Raw genomic sequence first — 23,112 nt, forward strand, 5'->3', positions numbered from 1 at the left:
AAATAATAAATGGGAGTCATAAGAGCAGGTCCGGTCTCCACCACTTCTTTAAAGTTCATTCTCCTTTTTCTCTCCCTACACACCTTCTTCCACAACGACCTTTATAGACCTCTTACGTCACAGCCCTACGGCAACTCTGGAGGGACAAAACTTCTCCTTACCTAACATTATCTGGTAATTTGGGACATCCTGATAAGTTTGTTACATATATATATATATATATATATATATATATATATATATATATATATATATATATATATATATATATATATATATATATATATATATATATATATATATATATATATATATATATATGTGTTAACAATGTGATATAAAACTATACATACAAAACAACATTATATATTGAACATACAATATTTGTAAACCGCAGTGACAAAAATGGACTGTCCTGCCAAAAACATTTGTTTTGGTGACGACACACTAGCGCACCCCCCCCCCCGCCGCGACCCCATAAAGGACAAGCGGTAGGAAATGGATGGAAGGAGTCAGGACACTAGCACAGCAAACGGCCACTATTACATTGGTAGTCGGTATTTTATTTGGTGAATGTAAACACTAAAGAGTACTTAAAGACTTGTGGACGCGCAAATTTCAAACAGTTCACTTGAAATTTGCAAGTCCTTAATTTTTTTTTTTAAGTTTTGAGACTTGCAAAATACTGATTTTCTCCCACCTCTACTTCTTGATTTAACAAGCGGAACTGAAGGCAAGACAGCAGTGGAAACAGGAAGCCCTCAACACAAAGTGAAAAGAGGGACACACACAGTGACCCCTATTGGCATAAATAAGACACAACAGATATAAACAATTTGAAAGGGACAAGCGGTAGAAAAGAGATGGATCGATGGATGGATTTAGACCAGTCATTCTCAAACTGTGGTGAGGTACACATGCACCACTTAGTAGTACTCTGGTGAGGTACACGGGCACCAAGTAGTACTCTGGTGAGGTACACGTGCACCACCTAGTAGTACTCTGGTGAGGTACACGTGCACCATCTAGTAGTACTCTGGTGAGGTACACAGGCACCAAGTAGTACTCTGGTGAGGTACACGGGCACCACCTAGTAGTACTCTGGTGAGGTACACGGGCACCAAGTAGTACTCTGGTGAGGTACACGGGCACCACCTAGTAGTACTCTGGCGAGGTACACGGGCACCACCTAGTAGTACTCTGGCGAGGTACACAGGCACCAAGTAGTACTCTCGTGAGGTACACGGGCACCACCTAGTAATACTCTGGTGAGGTACACGGGCACCACCTAGTAGTACTCTGGTGAGGTACACGTGCACCATCTAGTAGTACTCTGGTGAGGTACACGGGCACCACCTAGTAGTACTCTGGCGAGGTACACGGGCACCACCTAGTAGTACTCTGGCGAGGTACACAGGCACCAAGTAGTACTCTGGTGAGGTACACGGGCACCACCTAGTAATACTCTGGTGAGGTACACGGGCACCACCTAGTAGTACTCTGGTGAGGTACACGTGCACCATCTAGTAGTACTCTGGTGAGGTACACGGGCACCAAGTAGTACTCTGGTGAGGTACACGGGCACCACCTAGTAGTACTCTGGTGAGGTACACAGGCACCAAGTAGTACTCTCGTGAGGTACACGGGCACCACCTAGTAATACTCTGGTGAGGTACACGGGCACCACCTAGTAGTACTCTGGTGAGGTACACGTGCACCATCTAGTAGTACTCTGGTGAGGTACACGGGCACCAAGTAGTACTCTGGTGAGGTACACGGGCACCACCTAGTAGTACTCTGGTGAGGTACACGGGCACCACCTAGTAGTACTCTGGTGAGGTACACGGGCACCAAGTAGTACTCTGGTGAGGTACACGGGCACCACCTAGTAGTACTCTGGCGAGGTACACGGGCACCAAGTAGTACTCTGGTGAGGTACACGGGCACCACCTAGTAGTACTCTGGCGAGGTACACAGGCACCAAGTAGTACTCTCGTGAGGTACACGGGCACCACCTAGTAATACTCTGGTGAGGTACACGGGCACCACCTAGTAGTACTCTGGTGAGGTACACGTGCACCATCTAGTAGTACTCTGGTGAGGTACACGGGCACCAAGTAGTACTCTGGTGAGGTACACGGGCACCAAGTAGTACTCTGGTGAGGTACACGGGCACCACCTAGTAGTACTCTGCTGAGGTAAATGTGCACCACTTAGTAGTACTCTGGTGAGGTACACGTGCACCACTTAGTAGTACTCTGGTGAGGTACACGGGCACCACCTAGTAGTACTCTGGTGAGGTACACGTGCACCACCTAGTAGTACTCTGGTGAGGTACACGGGCACCACCTAGTAGTACTCTGGTGAGGTACACGGGCACCACCTAGTAGTACTCTGGTGATGTACATGTGCACCACCTAGTAGTACTCTGGTGAGGTACACGTGCACCATCTAGTAGTACTCTGGTGAGGTACACGGGCACCAAGTAGTACTCTGGTGAGGTACACGGGCACCAAGTAGTACTCTGGTGAGGTACACGGGCACCACCTAGTAGTACTCTGCTGAGGTAAATGTGCACCACTTAGTAGTACTCTGGTGAGGTACACGTGCACCACTTAGTAGTACTCTGGTGAGGTACACGGGCACCACCTAGTAGTACTCTGGTGAGGTACACGTGCACCACCTAGTAGTACTCTGGTGAGGTACACGGGCACCACCTAGTAGTACTCTGGTGAGGTACACGGGCACCACCTAGTAGTACTCTGGTGAGGTACACGGGCACCACCTAGTAGTACTCTGGTGATGTACACGGGCACCACCTAGTAGTACTCTGGTGAGGTACACGGGCACCACCTAGTAGTACTCTGGTGAGGTACACGGGCACCACCTAGTAGTACTCTGGTGAGGTACACGGGCACCACCTAGTAGTACTCTGGTGAGGTACACGGGCACCACCTAGTAGTACTCTGGTGATGTACATGTGCACCACCTAGTAGTACTCTGGTGAGGTACACGGGCACCACCTAGTAGTACTCTGGTGAGGTACACGGGCACCACCTAGTAGTACGCCAAATAATCAGTTGATTAATGTAAAGAGTTTTATTTTCCTACATTCAAACACAGTGTTACTGTTCAATAATAATAATAAATAATAATGAATTATATTTTTAACACACTTTACATTGGTTAAAATCTCCAAAGTGCTACAAAGTATACAAAAAATACAAATGGAAAGTTAGAATATATAATAAAAAATTAAAATAGAAATGAAAACATGAAAAACACTAGATAAACACTAGATAAACACTAGATAAACACTAGATAAAACAGAAACATAGATACAAATAGAACAGATAGGCAATCAGTGCATTTAAAAACAAGAAGGCAGAGAAATTAGATAAAAGCTGTGCTAACAAGGTGGGTTTTTTAGTCCCTTCTTAAAAAAAAAAAAAAGTAATACAATGCCTTTATTTTGAAGAAAAAAATAACCTGTCGTAAAGTAGGAAACGGAAGTGGGTGACTTTTGGCGCATGTGCAAACGGACCGGTCAGCTCAAAGATGGATGAGATGGAGGACTGAGCGGCCGTAGTTTCTTTCAAAAGTTTGACATTTACGATCTAACAGCTATATTGAGTCTAAAAAAATAGTCTTTTTTGATTTCCACGAAACAGAAGTTGAGTTTGGATCGATGGAGTGTTATGTGAAGTGAAGATTGAAGACGTGATAGAAGATGGACGACTACTGCTATGCTAAGATGGCGACGTCATGTAAATCACCAACCGAGAAAAAGACGAAAAATGAAGGTGAGTGAGTTGAAGTTTAGTCATTTCTAAGCCATTTAAAGTCCAGAAAAGAGCGTTGATGAGAAATTGGCCGACTTTGTTGAAGAATGTAAAGAAAGAGCCGCCATGATTGTTAGCTTGAAGAAGGCAGTGGAGTTCACATCAGAGGAGATGAAAGAATGCAAAAGTCAAATGAAGAAAGTGGAAGAGCTTGTGTGAAGAAAATAATGATTTGAAAGAAGAGATTTTGGGGAAGGGATGAACAAAGTAAATTACCAAATCAAATTGAAATCATTTGCATTTAGTTTCATCTGCATGAAAAGGGACAAGCGGTAGGAAATGGATGGATGGATTATGGATCGTTGAACGTTCGCGTCGTAAAATCCTGATCTGTGATCCGTTGACCACTTTCAACGCACCGTCGTGATGGCCAACTCACCGTATGGTTGACATTACCAACCAGTGGTTCTCAAACTTTGTTCACCAAGTACTACCTTAGAAAAAGACGTAACTCTCCACGCACCACCATAATCACCAACATTAAAGTACAGTGGCGTTGTAGGCGTAGGTATTTATTAAAAACAAGGCGTGTGTTTTAAAAAAAAATATTGGCCACTGTAAGATTACACAGTTTGAACAGTAACACTGTGTTTAAAAATAGCAAGTAAAACACTGTACTTTAATCAAGTGTTTATGTGGCGTACCACAGTTTGAGAATGTCAGTTATAAACAAATATTTACGATTTGATCATTTAATATGGAAACCTAAATATCACTTATTATTGCGGGAAAATAAAGGTGATTTGTGTTCATTTTGAAAAAATATTTATTTGCATACGTAAGTAGAACTGTTGATAGTTCATGTTCACAGTACCGAATGAGTTAATAGTAGGTCTGCCAAATGTTTCAGTTGTTTTAATTACATGGAATGTGGATAAATCAGGATTAACTTGATTGCATAATAAAATGTGTCTATCTATAATATATATGTATGTGTGTGTGTATATATATATATATATATATATATATATATATATATATATATATATATATATATATATATATATATATATATATGTATGTATGTATGTATGTATGTATGTATGTATGTATGTATGTATGTATGTATGTATGTATGTATGTATATATATATATATGTGTATGTACTTACATACATTTATATATATATACATAAGAACACGAATCAGACAGAATATATATTTGTATGTATATATATACATATATATATATATATATACAAACATACATATATACACTACCGTTCAAAAGTTTGGGGTCACATTGAAATGTCCTTATTTTTGAAGGAAAAGCACTGTACTTTTCAATGAAGATAACTTTAAACTAGTCTTAACTTGAAAGAAATACACTCTATACATTGCTAATGTGGTAAATGACTATTCTAGCTGCAAATATCTGGTTTTTGGTGCAATATCTACATAGGTGTATAGAGGCCCATTTCCAGCAACTATCACTCCAGTGTTTTAATGGTACAATGTGTTTGCTCATTGGCTCAGAAGGCTAATTGATGATTAGAAAACCCTTGTGCAATCATGTTCACACATCTGAAAACAGTTTAGCTCGTTACAGAAGCTACAAAACTGACCTTCCTTTGAGCAGATTGAGTTTCTGGAGCATCACATTTGTGGGGTCAATTAAACGCTCAAAATGGCCAGAAAAAGAGAACTTTCTTCTGAAACTCGACAGTCTATTCTAGTTCTTAGAAATGAAGGCTATTCCACAAAATTGTTTGGGTGACCCCAAACTTTTGAACGGTAGTGTACGTATGTACATACATAGTTGGCGATTAATTTAGTCATCGATTCGTTGGATCTATGCTATGCGCATGCGCAGAGGCTCCTTTTTTTGTATTTTTTAATTTTTTTTATAAACCTTTATTTATAAACTGCAACATTTACAAACAGCTGAGAAACAATAATCAAAATAAGCATGGTGCCAGTATGCTGTTTTTTTCCCAATAAAATACTGGAAAGGATAGAAATGTAGTTTGTCTCTTTTATCCGATTATTAATCGAAGTAATAATCGACAGATTAATCGATTATCAAATTAGTTGTTAGTTGCAGCCCTAATATATACATACATATATATGTATGTATATATATACATACATATATGTACATATAAATACATACATACATTTATTTATATTATATATATATATATATATATATATATATATATATATATATATATATATATATATATATATATATATATATATATATATATATATATATATATATATATATATATATATATATATATATATATATATATATGTCTTAATTAGATTATCCAAAAAATAGTGCTCGATACCGTGGTAGAGCGTAATATGTATGTGTGGGAAAAAATCACAAGACTATTTCATCTCTACAGGCCTGTTTCATGAGGGGTTTCCTCAATCCATTCCTGAGGATTGAGGAAACCCCTCATGAAACAGGCCTGTAGAGATGAAATAGTCTTGTGATTTTTTCCCACACATACATATATATATATACATATATATATATATATATATATATATATATATATATATATATATATATATATATATATATATATATATATATATATATATATATATATATATATATATATACTATTATATATATATATATATATATATATATATATATATATATATATATATATATATATATATATATATATATAGTCGTGATCAAAAGTGTACATACACTTGTAAAGAACATCATGTCATGGCTGTCTTGAGTTTCCAATACTTTCTACAACTCTTATTTTTTTTTTGTGATGTAGTGATTGGAGCACATACTTGTTGGTCACAAGAAACATTCATGAAGTTTGCTTCTTTTATGAATTTATTATGGGTCTACTGAAAATGTGCTGGGTCAAAAGTATACATACAGCAATGTTAATATTTGCTTACATGTCCCTTGGCAAGTTTCACTGCAATAAGACGCTTTTGGTAGCCATCCACAAGCTTCTGCTTCAATTTTTGACCACTAAATTGGTGCAGTTCAGCTAAATGTGTTGGTTTTCTGACATGGACTTGTTTCTTCAGCATTGTCCACACATTTAAGTCAGGACTTTGGGAAGGCCATTCTAATACCTTAATTCTAGCCTGATTTAGCCATTCCTTTACCACTTTTGACGTGTGTTTGGGGTCATAGTCCTGTTGGAACAGCCAACTGCGCCCAAGACCCAACCTCCGGGCTGATGATTTTAGCTTGTCCTGAAGAATTTGGAGCTAATCCTCCTTTTTCATTGTCCCATTTAAAGCAGCAGTTCCATTGGCATCAAAACAGGCCCCAGAGCATAATACTACCACCAAAATGCTTGACGGTAGGAGTGGTGTTCCTGGGATTAAAGGCCTCACCTTTTCTCCTCCAAACATGGTGACGCCAAGGCTGGTGACTTTGGGACGCACAATGGTCCCAAGTCAGTGAGGGCTGGACCAAAAACTAAAATTTCAGTTTTTCCCTCATTCATTATTAAAAAATTCTGGGCTAACCAAGCCTTGACGTCGCATAGACAGTTGAGAAGGGGTGTCAGGGGGCCGTGGCCTTTTGAAATCGGCATATAAAATTGGCAGTCGTCTGCATAAAAGTGACAAGACACTCCATGCCTCTTAAAAATCTCTCAAAACGGGAGGAGATATAGAGCGAGCAGAATGGGGCCTAGAATAGATCCCTGGGGGACACCACAGTAAAGCGGAGCGGAAGAAGATGTGGCGTCCCCCAGCCTGACAGAGAAGGGCCTCTCTGACAGGTAGAATCTGAACCACTCTAATGCAGTCCCCCTGACACCCACACAGTCTCTCAGGCGGTCTAGAAGAATTGTGTGGTCGACTGTGTCAAAGGCAGCTGTGAGATCTAAAAGCACTAAAATGGCAGAGCTGCCAGAATCAGACATTAAAAGCAAATCATTAAAATCCTTTAAAAGTGCAGATTCAGTACTGTGCAAAGCCATGACATGATGTTTCACAGATGAGCTTGTATGTTTGGGATCATGAGCAGATCCTTTCTTTCTCCAAACGTTCGCCTTTCCATCACTTTGGAAGAAGTTCATCTTTGTCTCATCAATCCATAAAACTTTTTCCCAGAATTTTTGAGGCTCATCTCTGTACCTTTTGGCAAATTCCATCCTGGCCTTCATATTCTTCTTGCTCATGAGTGGTTGGCATCTTCTGGTGTAGCCTCTGTACTTCTGTTCATGAAGTCTTCTGTGATACCTTCACTCCTGCCCTCTGGAGGTTGTTGCTGATGTCACTAACAGTTGTTCTTTATAGCTCTCACAATGTTTCTGTCATCAACTGCTGATGTTTTCCTTGGTCTACCTGTTCCACGTCTGTTGCTTAGTACACCAGTGGTTTCTTTCTTCTACAGGACATTCCAAATGGATGTACTGGCTATGGCCAATGTTTGTGCAATGGCTCTGATTGATTGTCCATCTTCCCTCAGATTCGCAATTGCTTATTTTTCACCCATAGACAGCTCTCTGGTTTTCCTGTTGGTTCTACCTCTAACTGCAGTCTGCACTGGCAAAACCTATCCTACCCAATCTGAAACTGAGCTCAGACAAAAACACTGATCCATCATTCTCACAAGGCCCTAAATGAATGGCCATGAAACACTGGACACATAAATACAGTACATAGAAGAAAATGTGAAGCAAGTTGAAGGAGAAACATCTCATGGATCATGTCTGAACTGAAGTGTGTTTGTGTGCCGCAGACGTCCAGCAGATGATTGGTCATCCAGAAGAAATGTCCCCTCCGTCAGGGGGGAGCTCTACCTTTAAGCAGGAGACATCACAGCCCCCGCACTTTAAAGAAGAAGAGGAGGAACACTGGACCACCCAGGAGGGAGAGTGCCTTCTAAGGCCGGAGGAAGCTGATCTCACCAAGTTACCTCTGACTATTGTCTCTGTGAAGACTGAAGATGACGAAGGAAAACTACAAGCAGACGACCTCTTAGCTCCACTATCAGATAGTGAGGCTGAAGACAAAGTTGAAGTGCCTTTAAGCAGCGATACAGACTGTGATGGTGATATCAGGACTCACATGGACAACAAACACTCACAATGCTCTAAAAACTATTTGAGCTGCTCGGTTTGTGCTAAAAGCTTTACCAAAAAGAGCAATTTGACGAGACACATGACAACACACACCGGAGAAAAACCATTTATTTGTTCAGTTTGTGGTAAAAGCTTTTCTCTGAAGAGCGGTTTGACCAGACACAGCAAGACACATACAGAAGAAAAACCATGTAGATGTTCAGTTTGCGGCAAAAGCTTTTCTGTGAAGAGCAGTTTGACTCAACACATGAGAATACACACGGGTGAAAAACCATTTAATTGCTCAGTTTGCGGTCAAAGCTTCAATCAAAAGGGCAGTTTGACTCAACACACGAGGACACACACAGGAGAAAAGCCATTTATTTGCTCAGTTTGTGGTAAAAGCTTCTTTTCGAGACCAGGTTTGACTCAACACATAATGAAACACACCGGACAAAAATCATTTCTTTGCTCAATTTGTGGTACAGGTTTTTCTCTAAAGGGCCATTTGACTCAGCACATGAGAAAGCACACGGGAGAAAAACCGTTTAGTTGTTTAGTTTGTGGTAAAAGCTTCTCTCAAAAGTTCAACTTGACCGAACACAGCAGAACGCACACGAGAGTAAAATCCTGTTGTTCGGTTTGTGGTAAAAGCTTTCTTTCGAGACCTGGTTTGATTCGACACGCGATGACACACACTGGAGGAAAGGCATTTAGTTGTTCAGTTTGCGGTAAAAGATTCACGCACAACTCAGCCATGGCGAGGCACTTAATAACACACACGGGAGAAAAAGCTTTCAGTTGTTTGGTTTGTGCGAAGAGCTATACTCAACGCAGCCATTTGTCTCATCACATGAGAACACACACGGGAGAAAAAACAGTCAGCTGTTAAGATTGTATGTATTAACTGTATTAATGGGTCATCAGATTGTATAATAGTGTACAGAGTGTAAATTGCTTATTCCACCGGAAATAATAATAAATTCCATGAACTTCTTCATCTATTACGGCATTCAATCCCATTTTAGGACATTTTGGCGTCGTTTAGCCTCCAATTCTCTAAATTCATTTGATCTTTATTGGGTGTAAGAATTATTCAATAGGCCCTGTGGTAATGAAGTTGGTAAACGACGTTTTGTAAAGCTCTTGGTTGTTCTCACTAATCAGGGCATTGTGATCTAAGGGCATTGTTTGGATCTCAACTGAACTGTTCAGTTTGTCCCCAAAGATGTTTGGCCTCTCACCCGAGCAGCTTCACTCACAGACTTGCTTTGGTCGGCTCGAGTCTGAGCATTTGGTGCTAAACCCCCCCCCCCCCCCCCCCCCCCCCCAAAATTGCCTCTACTGGAGCTGTTTTGCTCCACGGTAGGGCAAAACCATTTTTGTCTGGGCAAGTCCCCCTCCTGTGGAGGATAAACTCAGCAGTCAATAATTATTTAATGCAAAACATTTAATTAATACATTAAATGTAATAAATAATGAAAAAAAAAAAGTATATTCCATGATTAAATTGCTTATTTCACAATTTAATTCCATGATTTAATTGATTTATTTTAATATTTCTTGCACCTATGTGTCAGCTCATGACTTATTTTAAAGTATAGCATAGAATAGGATGGACTTTATTCATCCCACGACAGGGAAATTATATATTATTTTATATTATAATACTAATCTATTTCATATGTAAGTAGACATTAAAGGTAAAAAAAGAGAGAGGAAAAAAAATATTACAAGAGATCGTACCGGAAGTGTATCCTCTTGCCTTCCGCGCCAACTAATGTCAAATTTAAAAGGAAATAAGCTTGTATTTCCCGCTAATAATTTTGTGTATTACGTGTTCCATTTGAGAAAATAAAATGCTATACAAATCCTCTACGCATATGCTTTATGTATGTTTGTAAAAAATGTTTACGACTCAAAAGGCGTAAACTCAGCAGTCAATAATTATTTATTGCAAAACAACATTTAATTAATATATTAAATGTAATAAACAAATAAAATTTAGATTTTTATATTCCATGATTAAATTGCTTATTTCACAATTTAATTCCATGATTTAATTGATTTATTTTAGTATTTCTTGCACCTATGTGTCAGCTCATGACTTATTTTAAAGTATAGCATAGAATAGGATTGACTTTATTCATCCCACGATGGGGAAATTATATATTATTTTATATTATAAAACTAATCTATTTCATACGTAAGTAGACATTAAAGGTAAAAAAGAGAGAGAGAAAAACTATTTAAAAGACTTCGTACCGGAAGTGTATCCTCTTGCCTTCTGCTCCAACTAATGTCAATTTTAAAACGAAATAAGCTTGTATTTCCCGCTAATAATTTTGTGTATTACGTGTTCCATTTTAGAAAATAAAATGCTATACAAATCCTCTACGCATATACTTTATGTATGTTTGTAAAAAATGTTTACGACTCAAAAGGCGTAAACTCAGCAGTCAATAATTATTTAATGCAAAACAACATTTAATTAATATATTAAATGTAATAAATAAATACAATTTAGATTTTTATATTCCATGATTAAATTGCTTATTTCACAATTTAATTCCATGATTTAATTGATTTATTTTAATATTTCTTGCACCTATGTGTCAGCTCATGACTTATTTTAAAGTATAGCATAGACTAGGATTGACTTTATTCATCCCACGACGGGGAAATGATATATTATTTTATATTATAAAACTAATCTATTTCATACGTAAGTAGACATTAAAGGTAAAAAAAAGAGAGAGGAAAAAAAAATATTACAAGAGATCGTACCGGAAGTGTATCCTCTTGCCTTCCGCGCCAACTAATGTCACATTTAAAAGGAAATAAGCTTGTATTTCCCGCTAATAATTTTGTGTCTTACGTGTTCCATTTGAGAAAATAAAATGCTATACAAATCCTCCACGCATATGCTTTATGTATGTTTGTAAAAAATGTTTACGACTCAAAAGGCGTAAACTCAGTCAATAATTATTTAATGCAAAACTACATTTAATTAATATATTAAATGTAATAAATAAATGCAATTTAGATTTTTATATTCCATGATTAAATTGCTTATTTCACAATTTAATTCCATGATTTAATTGATTTATTTGAATATTTCTTGCACCTATGTGTCAGCTCATGACTTATTTTAAAGTATAGCATAGAATAGGATGGACTTTATTCATCCCACGACAGGGAAATTATATATTATTTTATATTATAATACTAATGTATTTCATACGTAAGTAGACATTAAAGGTAAAAAAGAGAGAGAAAAAAACTATTTAAAAGACTTCGTACCGGAAGTGTATCCTCTTGCCTTCCGCGCCAACTAATGTCAAATTTAAAAGGAAATAAGCTTGTATTTCCCGCTAATAATTTTGTGTATTACGTGTTCCATTTGAGAAAATAAAATGCTATACAAATCCTCTACGCATATGCTTTATGTATGTTTGTAAAAAATGTTTACGACTCAAAAGGCGTAAACTCAGCAGTCAATAATTATTTAATGCAAAACAACATTTAATTAATATATTAAATGTAATAAATAAATACAATTTAGATTTTTATATTCCATGATTAAATTGCTTATTTCACAATTTAATTGATTTATTTTAATATTTCTTGCACCTATGTGTCAGCTCATGACTTATTTTAAAGTATAGCATAGAATAGGATGGACTTTATTCATCCCACGATGGGGAAATTATATATTATTTTATATTATAATACTAATCTATTTCATACGTAAGTAGACATTAAAGGTAAAAAAGAGAGAGAAAAAAACTAAAAGACTTCATACCGGAAGTGTATCCTCTTGCCTTCCGCTCCAACTAATGTCAAATTTAAAACGAAATAAGCTTGTATTTCCCGCTAATAATTTTGTGTATTATGTGTTCCATTTTAGGAAAATAAATGCTATACAAATCCTCTACGCATAAGCTTTATGTATGTTTGTAAAACATGTTTACGACTCAAAAGGCGTCAACTGTATTAGCGCGGCAGGAAGTCGTGTTTGCGCGTGCGCGTTGCAAATGAAACGCATGCGCATAGAGATCGTGACGACCAAGATGGCGGCCGGAGAGGCTGTCACTTCTCGGAGAAGTTAAATCTATGATCTTAAAAGCAAACATAGCTATACATTCATCAAAGATTCATTTTGTTACTAAAGCCCAAAAAGCGAAAGTTGAGTTTGGAGCGATGGAGTGTGATCTGGAGTGAAGATTGAAGACTTGATAGAAGATGGACGACTACTGCTATGCTAACAAGATGGCTAAAAGAGAATCACCAACGGAGAAAAAGATGAACATTGCAGATAAAGGTAAGTAAGTTGAAGTTTGGTCATTTAAAAGCTGCTCGAAGTCCTGAAAAGAGCGTTGATGACAAATTAGCCGACTTTGTTGAAGAATGTAAACAAAGAGCCGCCATGATTGTTAGCGTGAAGAAGGCATCCATCCATACATCCCTTCCATCCATTTCCTACCGCATGTCCCCTTCGGGGTCGCGGGGGGCGCTGGAGCCTAGCTCAGCTACAATCGGGCGGAAGGCGGGGTACACCCTGGACAAGTCGCAGTGGAGTTGAAATCAGAGGAGAAGAAGAAAGAATGCAAAAGTCAAATGAAGAAAGTGGAAGATATACGGGCCCCCAGACACATTTTTGTTCTCTAAATGTGGCCCCCCGAGTAGAGATGCGCGGTTTGCGGACACAACCGCGGATAATCCGCGAGTCGGGCGGATGCATGACGAAAAAAATAGATTTTAAATAGATTCGGGCGGGTGGCGGTTGAACCAATTCAGAAAAAAAAAACACATAGTTAAATGTTGTTACCCACATACGAAAAACGAGCAGCACTCTTTGAAACAGGCAATTATTCATCAGGCACTGCTGCAGCTGTCACGGCAAATTTCTTCCCCCCTACAAAAGCCTCCCCCCCCCCCCCCCCATTTACTTCCGGGGCTGCGTCCAATAAATTCACAAAGTTGCCGGGGGTCCTTAACCCGCACGCGACTGTCCTGTTTCGCGCCTGTACAAAAAAAAACATTAATCGATTTCTTCAGATACCAGAGCAGCTGTCAAAGACGAAGTATCCTTCCAGCGACGGGCAGTCAAAGCCGAAGTGCTATCGATCTCTGTCAATGACCACGGAAGTAAATGGGGGGGGGGGGGTTAGGTTTTTGTAGGGGGAAGAAATTTGGCGTGACAGCTGCAGCTGTGCCTGATGAATAATTGCCTGTTTCAAAGAGTGCTGCTCGTTTTTCGTATGTGGGTAACAACATTTAACTATGTATTTTTTGGCACGCGTTGAATGTCTCTGCTGCATTGGATCAGTCTCCTTTCTTTAACAGGAATGCCTTGCATCGTCTATATTAGATACATAACAACGGGCGGGTGGCGGACGGTTGTGGTTTTGATAAAATGTTAGTCCGGGTGGATGGCGGGTGGATGACGACTTTTGTGATGCGGTTGCGGATGAAATAATTGCCTATCCGCGCATCTCTACCCCCGAGTCAAAATAAGTGCCCAGGCTTGCTCTAGTATGGGGCGGCATAGCTCGGTTGGCTATGAGTTATGGCTATGGCTATGAGTTGTTTTTTCCCTTGGCCTCAGTCTGGACCCCCTTTACAGGGGCCCAGACTGAGACAGATTCACCCTCCCCATTGTTTACCTGTATCTCACCTTTATTGTAAGGGGCGCGCCGTAAGTTGGCAGACCCGTCAGCGATCCTGTTCTGTCTCCCTGTAATGTTTGATCCTGTTCTGTCTCCCTGTAATGTTTGTTTGATCTTGAATGGGATTGTGCTGAAAATTGTAATTTCCCCTCGGGGATTAATCAAGTATTTCTGATTCTGGGAAATATCGCTTAAAGGAAGACATGAAACTGCTACAGGAAAATGCCCCCAAAAAAGAAAAAGCCACCAAAATAGAAGCACAAGACAAGAACTAAAACACAAGAGCTATAGTGATGCATGCTTGGTTGTGCTTTAAAGTCATATCCAACAATTGCGACGACGACTTTTTACTGTCAACTGAGTTTCGTTTTTTTTAATGATTTCTGCTGGTGGTGTGCCTCCGCATTGTTTCAACACAAAAAATGTGCCTTGGCTCAAAAAAGGTTGAAAAACACTGGTGTAGAGCAGTGGTCCCCAACCTTTTTGTAGCTGCGGACCGGTCAACGCTTGAAAATTTGTCCCACGGACTGGGGTGGGGGGGGCGGTTATGGTATTTTTTTAATATATTTTTTTTGTCATAAAGAAATACAATCATGTGTGCTTACGGACTGTATCCCTGCAGACTGTATTGATCTACATTGATATATAAAGTATATATTGTGTATTTTATGTTGATTTAATAATTATTATTATTTTTTTAATTTCTTGTGTGGCCCGGTACCAACCGGTCCGCGGCCCGGTGGTTGGGGACCACTGGTGTAGAGCACAGGTGTCAAACTCATAAATCATAAACTCATAAATCTGGCCCGCAAACACCTGGAAATGATATGTGTCAATAAAGTATTTAATATTTTCTCACTAAATGTAATTGATTTTCTTCATTTTGACAGAAATAATATATGTACTGCTTGAAATTGTATGCGTTTTAAACTTTAGTAGTATCCTATATTGCAACAAATATTACAGTATAATATTATACTTTCCAAAAAATTTTAGTCTAAATAAAAATAAATACTTAGATATCTGCTTGACTTATGATTTTACAGCAAACTACCCATCAAATTAATAACAATGACAATACATTTAAAGATTAAGATTAGAGATTAAAGTACCAATGATTGTTACACACACACTAGATGTGGTGAAATTTGTCCTCTGAATTTGTCCCATCCCCTTGGGGAGCAGTGGGCAGCAGCGGCGCCGCGCCCGGGAATCATTTTGGTGATTTAACCCCCAACTCCAACCCTTTGTTGCTGAGTGCCAAGCAGGGAGGTTATGGGTCCCATTTTTATAGTCTTTGGTATGACTCGGCTGGGATTTGAACTCCAACCTACCGATTTGATGGTGTTCTTTACAGCATATTACTGTAATTTGAAAAAAACTAAAAAAAATTGGCGTTAAAATTCTGTAGCCAGTTTTTGACTGTAAAATCTTGTTTTAACGGTGTATTACTGTAAATGGAAAGACGGCGCATTTGTTTTTACGGTAGAAAAACTGGCAGCTAAGTTGCCAGAATAAAAAAAGAACTTGTACTTTTTTTCCATGAACAATATAATGTTGTAAAAACCAATGTCAACTTAACTAAAAAATTCTGGCAACTAAACTGCCAGCTTTTACCGTAACCCCCTCCCCCCCCAAAAAAATAAAACAGTGGTACAGTTTTTCCATTTACCGTAAAATGTTGTAAAAAAAATAAAAACACTATATTTTACAGTAAAATTTAGTAAATGTAAAGTTTTTACTGTAAAATCGACTGTCTGCTTAAAATAATATATATAATTAATAATGAAATCCAGAGGCAAATTCATATATTATTCACTGTTTACAAGCGGCCCTCTGATGGCAGCCATAACTGCCATGTGGCCCTCAATGAAAACCACTTTGACATCCCTGGTCTAGAGGTTTCTATCCACTGGCAGGGACATGCTTGCATCATGTCACTGTAGAGGTTGCCCTCTAGTGGGTTCCTCGGACCACCACACACTGCCACAAGAGCCCGGATTTCAGGGTACAACACAGTTTTGTTTGCATAAATGTTGAGAGGCTTTTGCTTTCCAGCAAAATGTCTTCTTCTTAGTCTGTGTCCCTCTCTGGCTCCCACTCCAACTCCAACAACTTGTCTCGTCCCGGCTGCTGCTAATAAAGGCGACAGGTGATTAGATAACAAGGCAAGGCCGGGCAATCTACTCACCTGTCGCTGTCTTCGAGGCCGGTCCTTGCACACCCCGTTCCGTGGCAGGCCCGCAGGCCACGCCCCCCTCCACAGTCACGTATATTTAAAATGTCTTCTTTGAGAACACACTGCCACTTATTGAACGGTTATCTTTTTATTTTGTCATACTTAAAAAAATATTGAGTTATTTCAGCTTCTATACCTTTTTTAGTTTGTACGCTTCTTGGTGCAAACAGTCCAGGTCACCCCGCTGCTTGTTCTTCTTTGCCAGTGAATAATGGAGTCAAGAGTTGGTCCACTAAAAACTGGTTTCCAATCGCGTGATTTAGGAGTGTTCTTCTGATTTTAATCATTAAAAAAATTTCAGAAATTCCCAGAATTCCCAAAACCCTATTTTCACCTCTTCCTGGAAAGTTTTCACAGGCCACATTTTTCAACCGGTTTTGACCATTCCACCTTCAAAACATTCTTCTTAATCGGGACAACAAAACTACCCTATTTTGTTTCGTACAAATTCCAGGTTTTCATGAAATATCCATTGGAATTCAAACTGCTACTACGTCCACATTTTTAAAGCGTTTTGACAGATCCCAACACCAAGCCATTCACATCATTTAGGACAATTGTTGGATTACCTATAATTTACATTTTTTAGGAAATTCCCATTCCAATGAGTGGACATATTCGTAGTTATACAATGTCCGAAATTCTCAAAATTGTGCGCCTTTTTTTACTGGATTCCGACCTTCAACCCACCCAGTTTTCCCGAAATTTACCGGCAAATTCCTCCCCTTTGACAATACACAAACCTCTCCATATCTCACATTTCCCAACCGATTGGTAGCTTTCCAACATCCACACCCTCCACTCACCCTGAACATTCAAGGATTTCAGTTTCGCTCACGCATATCGGCGGTTTGGCGGCTCTCGCATTTTTGTAATAGCATTTGTAAAATGCGCCGCAGGCCGTTAAAATATTAGCTGCGGGCCGCAAATGCCCCATGGGCCACACTTTAGACACCCTTGATGTATACTTTATTCATGTTATTATTTATGTAAGGACAAGCATAAAACACTTCTTTAGTAAGCTACTACTTGACATATCCGCTTGACATACATCTTAATAATCATCGGATTATTAAGATGTTTCCAAGTGTTGTGGAAAACTACATTTGGAGCTGAAATATTTTTTGTACATTTAAAATGTACACAATGATCCATCATTCTGCCAAGGCACTAAAAGAATGTCCATGAAACACTACGCACACACATGCAGTACATAGAAGAAAGTGTGTAGAAAGTTCAAGGAGAAACATCTCATGGATCATGTCTGAACTAAAGTGCGTTTGTGTCCTGCAGACGTCCAGCAGCTGACTGGTCATCCAGAAGAACTTCTCCCCCAGTCGCCGCAGAGGATCTCCACTTTGATGCAGGAGGATCCACAGCCCCCCTACATTAAAGAGGAAGAGGAGGAACTCTCGATCACTCCGGAGGGAGAGTGTCTTCTAGGACCACAGGAAGCTGGTCTCACCAAGTTGCCACTGACTGTCGTCTCTGTGAAGACTGAAGACGAGGAAGAGAAACCACAACCGGACAAACTCTCAGCTCCACAATCAGATAGTGAGGATGAGGATGAAGTTCAAGAACCTTTGAGCAGCGATACAGACTGTGAAGGTGATATGAGGACTTAGACTGACAACAAACACTCTGAGTACTCTAAAAAGAATCGATAGAAAACACATTTGAGGTGTTTAGTTTGTGCAAAAAATTGTACTGATTGATCCATCTTTCTGACAAGGCACTAAATGAGTGGCCATGAAACACTACACACACACACACACACGCACACACACACACACACACACACAGTAGCACTGCAACTAATGACTATTTGGATATTCGACTAGTCATCGACTATCTTAAACCTCTAAAGGCTTAGTGGCCACATGTGTGGACAGCACCTTTTAGTAACAAGTGAGTTAACAAGTGAATGCAACGCATACTTGATCAACAGCCATACAGGTCATACTGAGGGTTAGCCGTATAAACAACTTTAACACTGTTACAAATATGCGCCACACTGTGAACCCACACCAAACAAGAATGACAAACACATTTCGGGAGAACATCCGCACCGTAACACAACATCAACACAACAGAACAAATACCCAGAATCGCTTGCAGCACTAACTCTTCTGGGACGCTACAATATACACCCCCGCTACCACCAAACCCCCCCCCCCCCCCCCCATCTCCCGAATTCGGAGGTCTCAAGGTTGGCAATTAATACACCGAGTCATAACGTTCCAGACTCTCTCGCCCCTCCACCCCGTGGCTTCGTGCTCGATCAGCTTCTATAACCAGCAGTTCATCCTCCGTATATTCAGCTTCAAAAAAGATTTAAGTCCTCATTTGTCTGAAAGATTAGCAAACACAAGTTTGTTGCCGGAAGTAGGAAGTGCGTTGCTATGAGCGATGAAGTCAGTGCGCCAAGGGAAATGAGTTCCGGTATTGATTAATATGACCAAATTACGGTATATATCGTACATATTACATATTAGACTTAGACTCATTCAAATTTGAACTTTACAGTACAGATAAGAACAACATTTCGTTGCATTAGCTCATGGTAGTGCAGGATAAAAAAATCAATAAGGTGCAGATATAAATTAAAGCTGCAAGCAGCGTTGGTCGGGTCCGCATTTTGGCTGGTGCTAATCCTAGGTGTCCCAATACTTTTGTCCAGTGGTAGTCCTGAGTGAGACCTACATAGAGGTTTTTGTTTCGTGTCTCTACGATATTCGTACTGGGAGTTAGAGGAAGTTGTGTCTGTGTTTTTTTCCTAGGTGCTGCGGCACAGTGGTTCTTTTCTTTGAAGGCTCGTAAAATCAAAACCGTAGCACTTATTAAAACGCTTTCGCCAACTTTTAATCAGAAGGGTTCAATCTCTCTCCTGTAGCAGTTTGAAGCCAAAACGACAAACACGTTCAGAGGAGATAATGTTTGATGTTTGGTGACCGCTTTTTAAAAAAAAATTGTTTTGAAGTGGGGATATCAAACTTTCTGTTGATTTTTGCTGAAGGATGTCAATCTATGAAATGTAGGTCTAAGTGAGACCTACGTAGATGTTTTTGTTTCATGTCTCTAAAACGTTCCTACCGGAAGTTACAAGCAGTTTTGTCTGTGTTTTCCTCTGAGAAGCAGTTTTGTCTCTGTTTTATTCAAAAATTGCGCTAGAGTGCAATTTTGAGTTTCGGGGTTCGCTTTTTTTTTTAAAACGCAATTTCCAGCAGTCCCGATGTGTGTAAAAAGTTTGGTGAGTTTTGAAGTATTTTAAAGGGGTCAAATTACAGCTCAAAGAGGCAAAAATTAGTGTTTTTAGTCATTTTTTGTGTTGAAGGGGAAATTGCCAACTTCCTGTTGGTTTTTGCCCGAGGATGTGAAATTATGAATTGTAGGTCTAAGTGAGACCTACATACAGGTTTTTGTTTCATGTCTCTACGACCTTCCTAGTGGGAGTTACAGGCAGTTTGTTTGTTTTTTTTTTTCCTAGGGGGCGCTAGAGCGCAATTTTGATTTTTGGGGTTTGGTTTTTTTACTAAAGTGTGCTATCCCAGTTTTTGTATGTGTGTAAAAAAATTGGTGAGTTTTGAAGCATGTTAAGGGGGGCAAAGTAGTGCGCAAAGCTGCGGAATAATAATCAACCTTACAATTTCAATAGGTTCCTTTGTACCTGTACAAAGGACTCCCTGTGGGAGTCCTTTATACAGGGTACATGCGAACCCTAATAAATAGATTACTGTACAGATAAATATATCTGTCTGTGACAAATTTTATTGTAGATATTTGTCGACGGATGGTCGCACACCTAACATACAGTACATAGAAGAAAGTGTGTAGCGAGTTCAAGGCTAAACATCTCATGGATCATGTCTGAACTAAAGTTAGTTTGTGTTCCGCAGATGTCCAGCAGCTGATTGGTCATCCAGAAGAACTTCTCTCTCAGTCGGGGTGGATCTATGCTCTGAAGCAGGAGGCTTCACAGCCCCCCAACTTTAATGAGGAAAAGGAGGATCTTTGGATCACTCAGGAGGGAGGTGATCTCGTCACGTTGCCACTGACTGTTGTTTCTGTGAAGACTGAAGATGATGAAGAGAAACCACAACCAGACAACCTCTTAGCGCCACTATCAGATAGTGAGGCTGAAGACGAAGTTGAAGAACCTTTGAGCAGCGATACAGACTGTGAAGGTGATATGAGGACTCACACTGACAACAAACACTCAAAATGCGCTAAAAAAAACAGAGATAAAACACGTTTGAGGTGCTCAGTTTGTGCAAAAAGCTTTTCTAAAAAGAGCCATTTGACTGAACACATGAGAACACATACCGGAGAAAAGCCATTTAATTGTTCAGTTTGCAATAAAAGCTGTTCTCTAAAGGGCAATTTGACTCAACACATGAGAATGCACACAGGAGAAAGACCATTTAGTTGTTCAGTTTGTGGGAAAAGCTTTCCTCTAAAGACCCATTTGACTCAACACATGAGAACGCACACAGGAGAGAAACCGTTCATGTGTTCAGTCTGTGGTAAACTTTTTACTTTAAAGGGCAGTTTGACCCTACACATGAGAAAGCACACGGGAGAAAATCCATTTAATTGTTCAGTTTGTGGTAAGAACTTTTCTGTAAAGGGCAGTTTTACTCAACACATGAGAACACACACTGGAGAAAAACCATTTCATTGTTCTATGTGCAGTAAAAGCTTCTACACGCGACGAGGTTTGACTCTACACATCATGAAACACACCGGACAAAATCCATTTAGTTGTTCATTTTGTGGTACAAGCTTTTCTCAAAAGAGCCAAATGACGCAGCACTTAAGAACGCACACCGGAGAAAAACCATTTAATTGTGTAGTTTGTGATAAAAGCTTCTCTCAAAAGGGCAGTTTGACCAAACACAGCAGACTACACACAGAAGTAAAACCTTTTTGTTGCTCAGTTTGCGGGAAAAGCTTTTATACCAAACAAGGCTTGACTAGACACAAAAGAACTCACACGGGAGAAAAACAATTCAAATGTTCAGTCTGTGCTACGAGCTACAGTCGACAGAGTCATTTGTCTTATCACATGAGAATGCACAGCAGTAACAACATTTAGTCATTCAGCTTGTGGCCAAATATTCCATCTTAATGCAAACATGAGAAGACACAAAAGAACACATACATCCATCCATCCATTTGCTACCGCTTGTCCCTTACGGGGTCGCTGGAGCCTATCTCAGCTGCATTCGGGCAGAAGGCGGGGTACACCCTGGAGAAAAAAAGTACAAGTTTGTGGCTAAGCTGTATGTATTTAAATGTGGGTCCACAGATGAAGCATTAATCCATGAAAGACATGCTGGACTTATTCATGCATCAATAAGTTACCTATTTAGTGGATGTAAACAAGTGCTCTATGATACTGTTTGCTTGTGTTGTCAGGTAACTAACTGTCTTATAACATATAAATATTATGCTGTCATCTATGAATCATGTATGCCGTTGTTTTAATGGTGTAAAGTTCATGTTTGGTCTCAATGTTTAGTTCAATGTATCTACTTTTCTGTTGTTCAGCAATGTTTAGTTTCCAATAATATTTAGCGGGATACAGTATGTCTTTCTTTCCATTGTCATCTCAACATAAACGCTGCACACAAATCCATCCATGTGGAAGTTTTCCTACATTTTTCACAATTTTTAAGTGGAAGCAGGACATGTCCGTAAAAAAATGTGTGGACATTCTTCGACGTAATCAATCAATATGCTGGCATCACAATAATAAGTCAATATCCGTTTGATTAATCATGGCAATAGTTGTCGTCTTCTAACTGCAAGATTTTAAGTCGCCGTCATTTGGGCCTCGAGGTACGAACTTTTTTATTCTTCATCTGAATAATAATTGTCAGGGATGTTCCATGTAATATTTTTAAATGGAGTTATTACAGTCTTTGAAGACTGTTTGCACTGATGAAATGGTCCCCAAAGCCTTACACTCTCAATTTGTATTATACATTTGTGACTGACCAAATCAAATGCCTGATAATAATCAACAAAACGAGGCTGTTGTGTGTGTGTGTGTGTGTGTGTGTGTGTGTGTGTGTGTGTGTGTGTGTGTGTGTGTGTGTGTGTGTGTGTGTGTGTGTGTGTGTGTGGCGACGTGCTTTACACCCCTGCATCCGACGCTTTGCATTGGACTTGGTGATGTATGGCTTAAATGCAGATCCTTCGCTATGGAAACCCCATTCCATGAAGCGCTCTGCGTACTGTACGTGGGCTAATTGGAAGGTCACATGAGGTGTGGAGCGCTGTAGCAACTGACTGTGCAGAAAGTCTTTGCACAATGCGCTTCAGCATCCGCTGACCCCTCTG

General features: G+C 39.4%; 1 protein-coding gene across 3 annotated transcripts; it reads left to right on the top strand.

The window, feature by feature from the left end:
• Positions 1 to 3,528: 3,528 nt before the first annotated feature.
• Positions 3,529 to 22,810, top strand: LOC133632242 (zinc finger protein OZF-like). Of its 3 annotated transcripts, none has more exons than XM_062024565.1 (3): positions 3,529 to 3,803; positions 18,061 to 18,375; positions 20,664 to 22,810. In XM_062024565.1, exons 1-3 carry the CDS (start codon positions 3,731 to 3,733, stop codon positions 21,860 to 21,862), a joined length of 1,587 nt encoding a protein of 528 aa, XP_061880549.1. In that variant the 5' UTR covers positions 3,529 to 3,730; the 3' UTR covers positions 21,863 to 22,810. The 3 variants fall into 3 exon arrangements, with proteins under 3 accessions (XP_061880549.1, XP_061880550.1, XP_061880548.1); XM_062024564.1 differs by lacking the exon at positions 3,529 to 3,803 and adding an exon at positions 12,895 to 13,180 and having other exon boundaries at positions 20,664 to 22,808; XM_062024566.1 differs by lacking the exons at positions 18,061 to 18,375; positions 20,664 to 22,810 and adding an exon at positions 8,535 to 10,163.
• Positions 22,811 to 23,112: the final 302 nt, after the last annotated feature.

This window comes from Entelurus aequoreus, linkage group LG17 (genome assembly GCF_033978785.1).
Source record: "Entelurus aequoreus isolate RoL-2023_Sb linkage group LG17, RoL_Eaeq_v1.1, whole genome shotgun sequence".
NCBI lineage: Eukaryota > Metazoa > Chordata > Actinopteri > Syngnathiformes > Syngnathidae > Entelurus > Entelurus aequoreus.

Bases quoted from the DNA above. Each gene is read 5' to 3' on its own strand.
- LOC133632242 (XM_062024564.1), top strand. From the start codon at position 13,102: ATGGACGACTACTGCTATGCTAACAAGATGGCTAAAAGAGAATCACCA. The intron at 13,181-18,060 runs GTAAGTAAGTTG...TGTGTCCTGCAG, and splicing joins GATGAACATTGCAGATAAAG to ACGTCCAGCAGCTGACTGGT. The intron at 18,376-20,663 runs GTGATATGAGGA...TGTGTTCCGCAG, and splicing joins CAGCGATACAGACTGTGAAG to ATGTCCAGCAGCTGATTGGT.